Source organism: Drosophila arizonae, chromosome 2, assembly GCF_054131065.1.
Source record: "Drosophila arizonae isolate 15081-1271.41 chromosome 2, UAZ_ARI_1.0, whole genome shotgun sequence".
In the NCBI taxonomy this organism is placed as follows: domain Eukaryota; kingdom Metazoa; phylum Arthropoda; class Insecta; order Diptera; family Drosophilidae; genus Drosophila; species Drosophila arizonae.
The window spans coordinates 22,642,683-22,656,384 of record NC_142922.1 but is presented as its reverse complement, the minus strand read 5'-3'; the positions used below and the strand labels follow the sequence as shown (position 1 = coordinate 22,656,384).

Below are 13,702 nucleotides of genomic sequence, written 5' to 3'. Positions count from 1 at the left end.
ACGATTTCCGGAATTGCAATTTGCAAAGGTCTCAATCAAATATCTAGTTCTGATTACATTTGACGTATTGCGCATTCGTATTGCGCTTCCTTTCCTAGAATCATTTGCAAGCTCTGCGCTTTAAACATTACTTAATAATTGTAATATTAGTTTTTTTTTTTTTTTTTTTTTTTTTGCTAACGAGCTTTAACGTATATATTTTCCATTATACAACTTTAATTTCAATGCTGTCATATGATGATTTATGGAAACAGGCATACTATAATTACTGTTTGGCTACCAATTTACCTGACCGAATTGGAGAGCCTAAGTTCATCATAAATTCAAACGGTCTCATATTTTATCAAACGAGCCCGAGTCCGTGTCCGAGCCCGCGCTGGGGTGCAGCTGGAATGACACTTTAATTAGTTTATAGCACTGCGGTCGAGGGCGGTGCGAACCGGACGGCAAATGGGAAACAGGACAAATGAATATTTGTCATGCTTTGCGGTTACGTCCAACGTGTTTTTACTGTACACATTCGCAATCGCTTTCGCACTCGCATTCGCATTTGCATTGGCATTGGCGTTTCGCATTCGTCGCGGTTCAGTTGCTGCGGTTAACCAACGCAGCGTGTCCTAATGCTAATGGCATTTCAATGTCCTGCTCTAGCTGCCCACCATCCATCTAACGACGGTCGGTCTCTCGCACAGTGAGTGCTAATGCAAATGAAGTATGCGATAGACTCGCCAACTGCCGTTGATTAATTGCAACTGAAAATGTTGTCGATATTTTGATCGATCTGCTGCTGCTGGCCAAGAGAGCTCACTAACCAATAATTAGGCACAAGTCAACTATGAAAAGGCAGCATCAGCTCACATCGTGGCCAAACTGGAGCTGAGCTCCATTTAGCTTTATTGGGCATAAGTATTCCACTCGAATGCACTAGCAGAGTCCTTGCATTGAGTCCTCAGTGCACTCACAGTTGACTGACTCATTAGGCTGACTGTAAGTCTTCTCAATCTCTGTCTCTCCCTCTCTCTCTCTCTCTCTGTCTCTGTCCGCAACTCTGCAGTAGCACCATTTGCTTTGTGTAATTTGCCTTTGAGGGGATTTCGTGTATGCTTTGAGACTTGGGTTTATCAGCAGCTTGGCAAATCCGAGCTGATGTCATTTACATGACGAGCAGCATTTCGAAAACTAAAGTCAGCGGCTAAGAGCAGCTAAAAAGAGCTACTGCTCACAATTTTGCTGACTAACGGCGGCTGTCTCCAGCTATTGCATGCTGAACGGCCAGATACGCTGTAATAAATTGTTTATCGAAAGAATTCTCTTTCAATTGCATTGTCAGCATCGTTTGTGCAGCTTCGTTAATCATTTCATCAATATATTTACTTCATATTTAGGATCAATTAATGTGCGCATTTATGTTGACAAACCGAACATCCCATTCGGCATGCCAACGTATATAAACAGCTTTATTTATTATCCGTCCTCTAACTTAGTGCCCTTTGAGCGCTGGGCACAAAAATAAAAACAAAGCTGCAAATAAAATAAAAGACTCGCATTTAAGCACAAATCCAAAGCGAATTTCGCTTTATGGGAGAAATGACAAGCGACTCTGTGATTTGCTTTATGAGATCCTTCAAACACGCACACACACACACACACACACGTACATATATACAATTCGAGTCATTTATATGTGCACTGCATAGTGATGAGTTACAGTTACAGTTAGAGTTACAGTTAGTGTTTCAGACTCGGGCCACGACATGCCAAGGCTCACATGTAATAAATCCAAATACATGACACGCATTGATATAAAATTTTTTTTTCTCTCTGTTTTCTTCCTTTTATTTTCTTTTGCTTCAATTCGGGCAATTAATGTCTTTTATGTTTGTCATACGCGTGGGGGCTTAGGTTAAGCGGCGAACCCTCCAGCTGGAGCTGTAAGCAATGCTTTGACCTTTGCCCTTTGCAGTTTCATGCAGCGTTGGCCGAACTTCGTTTCAGCTTTTACAGTTCAGCTTAAAGACGGGCACATTGACTTAGCATTTGAGAAATTGATTTTTTGTTCTCTTTCATAAAAAGTTGTTGTGTCTTTGGCTTTGTTTGGATTCACTAACCGAAAGCTTAATAATGCTCAAGGGCAACAGAAACAGGCGGCAATTAGCTAAGTTTTTCCATAAGCCAATACACACAAAGTTTCAAGTCAAGCGTGAAACGATTTATTATTTTATATTAGTTAGTTAAAAGTTTTAATTGAAAAGTTAACAAAATTGATCAGCGCCCTAGAGTAGCACGTTTGTGAATTTCATATTCAGCTGGCAATTTTCCACAAATATTGATCCAATTAAAGTTCACAATTGAGTGCACCCACTCCGCCCCTCCACACCTCACATCAAGGATCCACTGTGGCGTCGGCACAACAAGTGCGGCTAATCAATCAATGCAATCAAGCATAAATTGTCTTAAAACAAAAGCTCCAACTAAATATTGTGATGCCATTAACAACAACTGTCAATAGGGCGATATGAGCAGCTATGGGGGGCAGACAACAAAAGCCGCAGCGATGCGGCATGGCAAGGCAAGGCAGCGGGGGTGTATGTGTGTGCTGCAACAATGGGTGACGGAAACCGAAACATTGACATGGCAGAGGCATGGACCACGCCTGTCGCCTGTCGCCCGTCACCCGTCCCCACACAGGCCAGGCCCAATCCCGATTCCAATCCCAATGCCAATCCCAATGTCAATGCCAATGCCAATGCCAATGTCGAGCGTGTGCAAACAGACAAAGGCGAGAATCTCAACGCCATCAACGTGACGAGCCGAAGCATCTTCATTTTCATCTTCATCGTCAACAACAACAACAGCAACAACAACAACAACAACAACAACAACAATAGCAACAGCAACGCGCTTATCGCTGTATGAAATTATACAGGAATGTTATTATTGCGGCTTGTTTCCTAGAAGATTTCACATGTCTGTGTTGGTAAAATGGTAAATGGTAAACGGCACAACAAACGTGGTAACAGCGCACACAAATTGCTATTAAATTGGCCCTTAAGGCCGCTCGAGATTTCATCCAAAATAAACACACGCACACAAAGACAAATACTGTGGGTGTGTGTGTGTCTTAAATCTCATATAGCTATGCGTATGCAAATTGACTGAGGCCAAAGAAGAAAGAATCTCGATTGCGTATCTGACTGCCAATGACACGAGCTGAAAAGCTGTCGAGTTTATATAATACTAATTGCAGCTCATATGAAACAGAAATAATGTGAAGTGCATGCTGAAAATTAATTGAGGTAAGCTAATGATGATTATTGATGAGTTTTGTCTAGATACTACTACTACTATACTCTAAGTAGTATTACTGAAGTATTTTTTTTTTTTTTTTTCGAAAAGAATATTAATTTTAACTGAAAGAAATGTGACCCATAAAAATTAAAAAATAAATATTTATTGTAATTCTACGAAGGTTTTACGAAAAATAAAACAGATTTGAGCAGACTCGAATAATATAGAAAATATTCAATATTAATATAGAACGTGAAGTGGATGTTATACTGATGACGCGCAGTGTTGTTTCTTGCCTTTAATGTTAATTGACTTAATTTTTGCCTTTACCATAAGAATTGATCATGAGCCATTTATGAGAACAACAAGTTGTTGGAAGGCTCTAGTGTCTAGTATTTCCTTTGGAAAGCGTGTCTTGCAGAAGGATATCTTTATCAAAAGTGGACATTTCAATTTGAGCTCCGGGCTAGCTTCCATCAGCTATTGTACTTCTCACTGGGATCTTCATCTCATTGAGTGTTTCGTCCAACAAGTGTTTCTCCCTCCGCCATTCTTCTCTCATATTGAGTAAAAACTTGGCTAATATTCAGCCAAGTACTCAAGCACTTGTTGATGTCGAAGTGTCAGCTCTGTCAGCTCGTGTCATTGGCATCTAATGAATTTTCCATTTACACATCAAATTGCATGCCGCAGGCAGTCACTCCACCTGCCTGCCTTCCGCCTTCCGTTTTCCGCCTTCCGCCTGCCGCCTGTTGTTCAAAAGAAAATGCCGACACTGAAGTGGAATCTCTCAAAGCTACTTGGCTCGGCCAGCACTCTGGCCAGGATGTGCCGCTGTCCTGTCGCATTGTCTCAGCTCCTGCCGCATTGTTATGTCAGCGAGCCAAGCATTTGCAGTCAACTCTGTTGGCATTTGTGTAGCGAAAACTCAACAGCCAGCAGTCAGGAGTCTGCAGTCGAGGTCCTGCATCCTAGTGGCTTTGGCGCTGTCAAACGGCATTACTCGAGCGACTGCGATTTAATCTGGAAATGCGCTCGCTTAGCAAAGCGAGTTGAAAGTTGAGTAGAAAATTGGTTATTGTGCTCGCTTCTAATGGACCGTAATGCTTGTGTCTATATGTGTGTGTGTGGGTGTTTCTGTGCCTGTGTCTGTGTCTGTGTGAGTGCCTCTCACTCTTATAGCTGATGCGACCAGCGTCCAATGTTTTAATTAATGCCACGCCGGCAGTGTCTTTTCTTTTTGATCCTTTTGTGCTTATGCACAGCGTGCTCTAAAGTTTTTCAATTATTTCGCATTGACAAGTTTTTACAAGACCCCAACACAGCGCGCTGCCTCATTCCCTGCGCAAACTGCAAAATAATGCATAGCAAAATGTTAATGGCATCTAAGCTCTACTTGAGTTTCATCCGCTCAAAGACTCTCGAATTGGCCTAATTGAATTGTAGTTCCAGCTAAGCTGCAGCTGGCACTCAAATTATTATTAATTTATTATTGATGCCACTCAGACTCTATCACGCTTTGCTGTGGTTTAATTAAGACCGTAGTGGAGCAAATATCTTTTGTGATATTTGTAATCCAAAAGTGAAAACTACTTAAATTGCCGACTCTTAATTGGATTTCCATTTGATGTTGTGTTTAGTTAGTCAATGTTCAATTGCAAGCAAGCATTAAATAAATTTCAATGAAATTCATTAAAACCGCAAATGCAAACAATTATATTTATGTGTTTAATTTACACTCAATTCGTGTTGTTAGAATCAACAGAAATTGCGGAATTTATTCAATTTATTCAATTTATGCTAAAGAGTTGCAAACAATATGAAATCGTAGAAAAACGCTAAATAAATCGAGTCTCATCGACTGCCCTACACATGTGCAGTGCAGTAAAATAGCTAAGCACAGCAAAACATATTCTTATCTGCGGCAAATACTGGGATATCGATTTAGATATAGATTTGGAAATCGATATAGTATCGATATACATATGTAGTTTCAAGATCTCAACACTTCTGATCCTTGAAGCTACATATATACTAGCATATAGAATTTTAAATCAGAATGATTTCATCTGTTGTACAAGTTAAAGATTAAAGTTTGGGTATTTCATTCTCTAATCGAGCGTATTCACACTTCCTCTTCATGTTCAAAACTTCAAATCTTTTAGTTTTGCATCACACGAATAAGCCTGACCAACTAATATGCCCCATTTTACTTTGCTAGTGAGTGTAAAACGTCAAATAGATTTTAAGTAAACATTATTTACGATATAATATATTTTCACTTACGATATTGCCCTTAAATTAAAAAACTATTTCAATGCACAAAAGTATGCTACTATTTTAATAGAATTCGTTGCATTGGAACTGACGGAACTAGTTCGTGAATAGTTACAAAGTAAATGGCTTATATTAGAGTGTTCAATAATATTGCTGAATGCTATTGATCATTTGGCCTGTTTAACGGGATTGTAGATAGTCATTGTAATTTAAGTTAGTCCACTTAGGTAAACAGCTCTATAATTGTCGTATAGTGGACTCGGATGAAAGTTATTAGAAGAGCCGCATCAAGTGCTTTCTAACCTAGTTAGAGTTTCTCTTCTGGAATCCAATTTCGTTTGAGCTGAGCTGACATTGTAAACTAATCTCTGTCACATGCAGCGCGTGTCGCAGCGGATTTGTGTAATTATTATGCAACAAGTATTGTTGTCGAGAGCAGAGCCAAGCAGCTTACAACCAGCACGCATTCGTGTGTGTTGAGCGTGTCTGCTATGGCTGAATGCAAAATTCGAATAGCCAGAGTCGTGGCAAGAGCGCATACGAAAATTTCCATAGCCGGAACTGGCGGTGGTAAGCCCAAGACGAACGGAGGAGAGTCAGCGGCTGCAACGCTGAGTGTTACATGTCAACACCATTGTTGCACAAGCCGCAGCGCGTTAACTCTCCCTGGACGCATTTGCTGCTTTCAAGTCAAAGAGACAGCCGCTGGCAACTCTGTAAGCTGAGAGAGAGAGAGAGAGAGAGAGAGAGAGAGTGAGGGAAAGAGACAGAGTATGCGTGTGTGTGTGGCAGCTACGTGATTGTGCTGCCAATGCCACAAAGCAGCGCCGCGCACTAAGCGACGTTGATGGCCGAGGCCAAAATGCAATGTTGCAATTTGCCAAATTGAAAACACGAAAATGAAAGCGCCAGCTCGACTACAAAGTAGCCGCCAAGTTAATTTACGCTAACGCGTAGGCAGTAATGGCCGCATCCGCATCCGCACTTGCACTTGCACTTGCGCCTGCACAGCAACAATGCGGTCACTAATTCTCTAATTTCGAGCGGACCCCACTCGACCTGGCGCATGCACAACTATAAAGGTGAAACCGCTTCAGGCGCAGCCCAGCCCAGCCCAGACCAGCCCCGCCCCGCCCATTTTCGCATTGCCTATTTATGGACACACGCTGTGGCTGTTGAGCTTCATTTGCATGTTGCAGCTGCAACTGCAGTTGCAACTAATGTGCGGCGTGGCAGCGAACATGTTTGCGGCGCAATTTAATTAAAAATAACTGCTGCATCAAAAACAAAAAACAAAAAACGCACACATACACATTTTTTAATTAACGGAAATATGAGCCAGCTCGCTACTTTGTATATATGTGTGAGTGTGTGTGTGAGTTTGCCTTGAGCAATTTGCCTTTGAGATGTGAATTGTTAGTAAATATTTAAGAGCTTCATTTGCATTTGCACCTATTTAACACACTGCACGTGTGTGTGTATCTGATTTGTTTGGCTTTGTTCAGTTTATTTACTTTCGTTTCGTATATTTGTCGAGCTTAGGCGCTGCCGCAGCTCATTTCCGGTCAAACTTTCATGAACTGGCTTTGTGTGTGTGTGTGTGTTTGTAGCTGTTATGTTCGCATAATTTACCACATATTTGTGGCAAACTAATTGCGGCACACGTCAGCCACGTTACCCCGTTCGCTCGCTGCCCCACTGCCCCGCTGCACTGCCAAACAGCTGAGCATCCGTGTCTAAGCTATGCAAATTTACTGCGATGCTTTGTTGACTGATAGCACAGCACAGCAGCTAGCAAAGTGGCGACTCGGCCCGTCCGATTTGCTCTGAGCACGTTTGCATTGCATTAATTAAGCAAATTCGCATACAATGGGAGCAGCGCCTCAGTCGGAATGCGAGGGAGTGTGTAGCGTCAGGGTCCTGGGTAGCAGCAGGACGACTCCTTCTGGCTGTTAGATGCCCAAGATGATTGAACATTGAGATTTAATTGATTAGCAGCAATATGATCACGACATAAGTGAACACTTTGCATTTGAATTGACTTTGGCTATGAGTTTAATCGCTGCTTTTGATTTTGTGGTCAATCTGCTGCTGCAGACGCCTGAACGCTTACGGGACATAAAAAGAAAATTTGTTAGCCGCAAAGCGCATTAAAATCTTTAGTGTTGACATTAAATCTGAGAAGTACTCTGGCTGAAAAGCGGGGGTATGTGCAACATGGCTGCAGCCACGCCCCAGTCACAAACAGTAACATGGCCGCCCATAAAACGTTGGCGAGAGCAAAGCAATTTCACACGCTCATGAATGGCAAAGTGATGCATACAGAGAAGGACAGGGACAGAGTGAGAGAGAGAGAGAGAGAGAGAGAGAGGTAGAGAGTGAGTGGGAGAGAGGGGGGAGGGGAAGGGGAGAGTTGTCCTTATAGAGCAGAGTTCAAGAATTTATTACCCAATTTGAAATTGCAAACGAGTGCGTGATAAAGCTCGATGTAGTTGCTGTGGGCTTAGTCATTGTTGTTTGCATATACCCTGCACCGAGCGACGATTAGAATATGCCAGACAATGAAGATCTGAGCCGGCTAACAACAGCTAGGGTAGCAGCTAGCAACCCTTTTGTTGGCCATTGTGTTTTATTCAAAACAGCATTGTTTATGACAAGCGGAAAGCAGAGTGAAGAGAGCAGAATGCAAGGCAAAAACCGAGTCAATCGGTTGGACGAGGCGAATGGGGGAATGGAGGAGTGGGGGGCTCGTGTGCAAACAGAATGTGAAAACGGAGGCGAGCATGCAACAAACAAACATGGCTAGCACATAGTCGGAAAGCCAATCTATTTTTTCATGGTAAAAGGTGAAAATGTTCAGCAGCAAATGGAAATGCATAAGGCAGCTGGCAGCTCGATTAAATGGCAGCGACTCCCAGCCCCAAAAACTTTAGTTAAACATAAAGTCAAGGCGATGTGGCAAGTGCAGCGCATAGAAGTTGCGCACGTGGCGAATGCCGCGAGCCGTTCTATGCAAATGCCAAAAGCCATTTTAATGCAAATGCGCAATGGAGTCCCCAGTGGCCCATTGCCCCATTGCCCCTGCCATAGCCCTAGCGGAAGCGTTTTTCCTCGATTTCATTTAAATGTATTTTTCCTCTCTTCTTTATTTGTTTTATTTATTTATTTTTTTTTTTTGTTTTTTTTTTTTGTCATATTTTGTTTGCGTCTTTGCTGGCTGTGAAATGTTGCCGCACTGTAAGTGGCAATTCGCTAGTCCCCACCATGCCCCATCGTCTCTCGCCACACGCCCAAAATTTGCATATGACATTGGTAAAAGCAAAGCTCGATTGGTTGCTCCCTCTTTCTCCCTCTCTCTCTCTCTGTCTCGCTCTCTGTCTCTTTCTCTCCCACTGTTTGGCCTAAAGTGCACCTTGTGGTCATAAATTTTGCATGCTCCAATGAAGCATTTAAATGTATTTCCATCTCGAGTTGTGTGATAGAATAAACAAATTTATTACATACAAAGGAAATAAATCCAATTTCATATACATGCATGCATATGTCTTCCAGATTCTCGCCATTCGTTTAAAATTCATTTCGCTTGCGCAAAAACAATTGACATTTTGAGAATTGCCAAGCTCAAGCGAAATGGCATTCAAATAATAGATTGGCCACATGAATGTGGCTGGAATGCCAGTAAGAAATATTGCCAGGAAAAGGAACTTACTCCGAGTGACTGGCTTAAGCCACTCTTTTGACTTGATAATAACAATCTAATCTGAGAAAACCTGAAATAATTCTCTGCTCATTTGGCCTGTTGGTTTACAGAAGATTGGTTTTTGCTGCTTTATTTTTTCAATAGCAGCCATAGTTGATGGCATATATCGATTGGAATGGCTCATGATGAGGATTTATAATTTTGAAAAGCGAATAGCTCTCATGGGGGGAATACAGATTTTGATTGAAATTGAATGCAATCAGCTTTGTAAATGGCCAAACACCAATGCAGGTTAAGCTGAAGGAATGTGAAACTTTTCAAGAAAAAGTAAATAGATAGTGAATAGAAATTATACATAGAAATCTGAAACATAAATATATTTATTACAATATATTCATTTAAATTAATATATGGAAGCAGACCTCGCCATTCTCATCCCGAATATTTCCCTTTTTATGACTTATTCATCATAATAGGTGCTCCATGATATATAGCTTCAAAACTATTGTATAATGTTGGCCAAGAGCTAACCAAATGTTCCCCTTCAACTAACTGAGTAATCAACCATGAAAAACTAACCTTTTGTTCAATCTCTTGCAGCTTAAGTGAAATCAAGTTGACAGCACGTGGTCGCAAATCAAACAGAAATGAACTGTTAAATGGCTGCCGAGGCTTATTTGTGCGTCAATATTTAAAGCCGGCAATAGAAGGACTGAGGCGACGGCTCCCGGGACTGAGGCGAACGTGCATGAACCGAGATCTGGAGGCTAATGTAACGAACACAGCCACAAGGGCTGAAGATGACACAAAGCCATTTGCGGGGCACAGTTTGAGTTGGTCTCGTCATCAATTACCCCTTCCCTGCGTGGTCCCATTAAGGTCGTGTAGCCAGCCAAACAGCAGCGGAGGCAACAATAGGCAACAGGCGACGGCAACAGGTCGTCAAGGAGCTCAACCAGCCTCACCCATCCCACTCAGTCATATAAGTGGGCAGCTACGTGACTTTGTCAGCCCACGCAGCTGGAGCCGCAGTCGAGCGTTTAACTGAAGAGCATCGCCCACTCAGTGAGCCTAGGCTGGGCCCGATTCACCTGATGTGGGAGCATCAGGTGTACTGAATGTATGCAAGTGACTTGGTAACCATTGCCGCTGCTGCCGTTGACACGATAACTAACAATCATGACCGATGTGTCAGCTACCGCGGGCAAGGCCGGCGATCGAGTCAGCTCCACAAGCTCCGAGGTGGCTGTGGAGACAACATCTGAAGCGCTAACCAATGGTGCCGCAAAGGAACCACTGACAGAAGTAACAGCAGAAGCAACAGCAACAGCAACAGTCACAGCAACATCAACAGCAACAGTCACAGCAACAACAAATGCTGCAACAGCAACAATTGCAACTGCAGCCATAAGCAAGCAAGCAAAGTCCGAATGCCATTCACAAAGCAACAACAATCAGCATGTGGAAACAGCTCCGTCAAAACAATCCAGCGACAGTGAAACGAGTGCGCCTACGACTGTGTCTATTCCATCAGCAAATGCCAAAACCAACAGCAGCAGCAGCGGTAAGACGACGGCCACACAGCAAGATGTGGACGAGGTGGCTCGCCTGTTCGAAGAGAAGCCCGAGGCCTTTGAGAAATGGCTAACGGAACGTGCACCGCCCGAGGCGCTGAGCCGCCTGCACGAGTTCATTGAGAGTCGCAAGCCGCACAAGCGGCCCTCAGTCACATCGGATTTGTTTCAGCAATGGATGGCCTCGCCCACCGTGCAGCAGGTTGGTGTTTCTTAAATTCTTAAGTAGCCTACATTATAAGTCTACAAACATATACTATATATATAGCATACATCTTGGAGTATCCGAGTAGCTGAATGTGTCAGATATACAGAAGTATAAACCCAGTTTGCTGCAGCGTAAGCTGGTGTTGCAATAAATTCGTTAACCACAACTGCAGCAACATTTGATATTTAATTCATCACAGGCGTCAAGTGGCGACCGCAGCAGCTGCACTCAAGTAAAACTTTTTGTGCAACAACAACCACCTCGTAGGATATAAAAAATACTTACAGTTAGAAGGTCTATGCAGTCGAGCCATGTCTGTGCTCTTTGCCCGTAATATATACGATGTAATAGAAAATGATACAGGTGATATAAAAATATAGATATTCGAGTCAGATTCAATAATTTGCTGTTAGCTGAAGTTTGAAAGTTTCACTGTTATAATATTAAGCATACGCCCAGCTACGCCAGCAGGCTAACTGTTTTAGTCTATCGAATGTAGATTGTGAAAGCATTGCATGTGAAGAATTGTGCTATTAAAAACAACTTGCAACTTGACCCTGATCCAATTGATTGCTGAAGTTTTGTAATATCGAAAGCTCATAGACAGCAAGCAGCTGCTCAAACACATATCAGAGGCATGCTGGGGTATTGGAATTTATTTCAAAATTTAATTCGGCTATTAAAACATAGTCGGGTTGCCGTTGTCATCATCTAGATTCTTTCCAATTTAAACACGCACAAGCCTGCGGTTTCTATTGCTGTTCCTCATGCGGTTCCTCCTGCGGTTCGCCATAATTTGAGCTCGGCGTATTTGGGCAGCTTGTTGTCGTGCGCGATTCCTACGCCTTAAATTCTGCCTACGGTGCCGCCTTCTCATCCGTTGGATTTGGTTACGCAAACGCCTAACTATCGCCTCAGTCTCGGCCAATTGGGCAGCCGTTGCTGCTGCATCAGAGTTAGCTGTTCCGGAATTATCAGAGGGACTGCTAATTGACGGTGTTGCCGCTGGGTTTCCACTCGTCGGTGGCGCCGTATTCGGCGCAGTATTTGGCTCTGGTGCTGGTGTTTCTTTGCAGCTTGGATCAGATTTATTTTCGTCTTCTTTGCACTCGTCTGGAGTGCACTGCGCAGGATCCTTACATGTAGCATAGCTTCCTTGGATTACACAAATAGCCAAAACGGCACAGCCAAAGATCAGAGGTTGGATCCTCATCTTGATGGTTTGGATGATAGGCTTGAATGTGAAGCACTGATCCGAGCTGCCCATTTTATAGCGAATTTGAATTTGTGAATTTGTGAATGGGTGTTTACTTTTTGCTTACGCACGCTGCTTTTACCATTTGTGCCAACATTTGCCACATTTTAATAATTAATTTCTTTTTGTTTGTGATGACCATCCCACTTAAGTACAATTCAATTAAATTTTAGGCTTGTTCAATATTAAAACAGTTGTTTTTTTTTTTTCTTTTTTAATAATAAATATTTCGCTATCTAATGCACGTCATTGTGCTTTATTGAGATCTTTTTATATTTTAGCTCTCAAAGTATTTATTTGCTTAGGCTATAGTTCTGTATACAATGATGATCATGGCAACATGTGAAATTTAAAAAAAAAAAGCAAGTTCGAAATCGAGCTGAACTGACTGCTGAATACTCGTCCATAGTCGAAGCTGAAGAAAAATATTGTTATAAAATATATATAAACAAGTAAGAAGGCTCCAGTCGAGACTGCTCGACTAGGAGATACCCTGAACCCTCTAAGCTGATATTCTAATTATTCTGCACCTCTTTTATGCACACATACATACACATGCATCCACACGCACGCATAAGCCTGCGCTCTGCTAACTGCGCAGTAAGCAGCGACTGCGCTTGGGCTGCGCTGCAGTGTGGGCAATATTATGAGAATTTATTTGTCAAATAATTTCTTTTGTAGACGTACGATCTTCATAAAACTTTCAGAGTGTAATCATATGGTGAAAATGTGTGTACATTCCAAAGCCCAAGTCTCTAGTACTTGAAATGCGTTTTTTACAAATTGGGGGAGAAGGGGGCGTGGTATCCAAAATCTGTAAATTACAAAATCTTTGTATCGATTACCTTTATATACAACGCAAATTTGAAGACTCCATCTCTAAAAATGTTCAAATTAGGCTAAAAAAACAAAATCAATTTTTCGATTATTCTCGATAAAAAAGTTATCGGACGATTTATCGAAAACATAAAGCAAACTCGTACTGCGTATGGTACACACGAGTATGCATGCCAAATTTCAGCTCTCTAGCTCTTATAACTTCTGAGATCGACGCACTCATACGGACGGACGGACGGACGGACGGACAGACGGACAGGGCTATATCGACTCAGCTCGTCACGCTGATCAAGAATATATATACTTTGTGGGGTCTGCCACGCCTCCTTCTGCCCGTTACATACTTTTTCACAAAACCATTATACCCTGATTTCCCATTTTCAATGGGTTCAGGGTATAAAAAGGAGATCAACATGGATTTATTAGGAAAAATTTTAACTGTTAGTTCTAAAAACTGAACATGATCCAGATAGTGGTCAAAATATTCCAACAAACCTTGATTTTGCCTTTTTCTGTAATTTCCATTGATTTGTTCACACATATAAGAAACGCCAGCATTTTTA

The 13,702-nt window shown here is 42.1% G+C and overlaps 1 protein-coding gene across 1 annotated transcript in view; it reads left to right on the top strand.

Moving 5' to 3' along the window:
- Positions 1-13,702, top strand: part of Pde6 (phosphodiesterase 6) — a 71,134-nt gene that overhangs the window by 25,613 nt on the left and 31,819 nt on the right. Inside the window, exon 3 of the mRNA XM_089462724.1 lies at positions 9,866-11,041. Within this exon, the coding sequence (XP_089318850.1) occupies positions 10,445-11,041 (597 nt within the window). The 5' untranslated portion in view covers positions 9,866-10,444. The remainder of the gene's footprint in view (positions 1-9,865; positions 11,042-13,702) is intronic.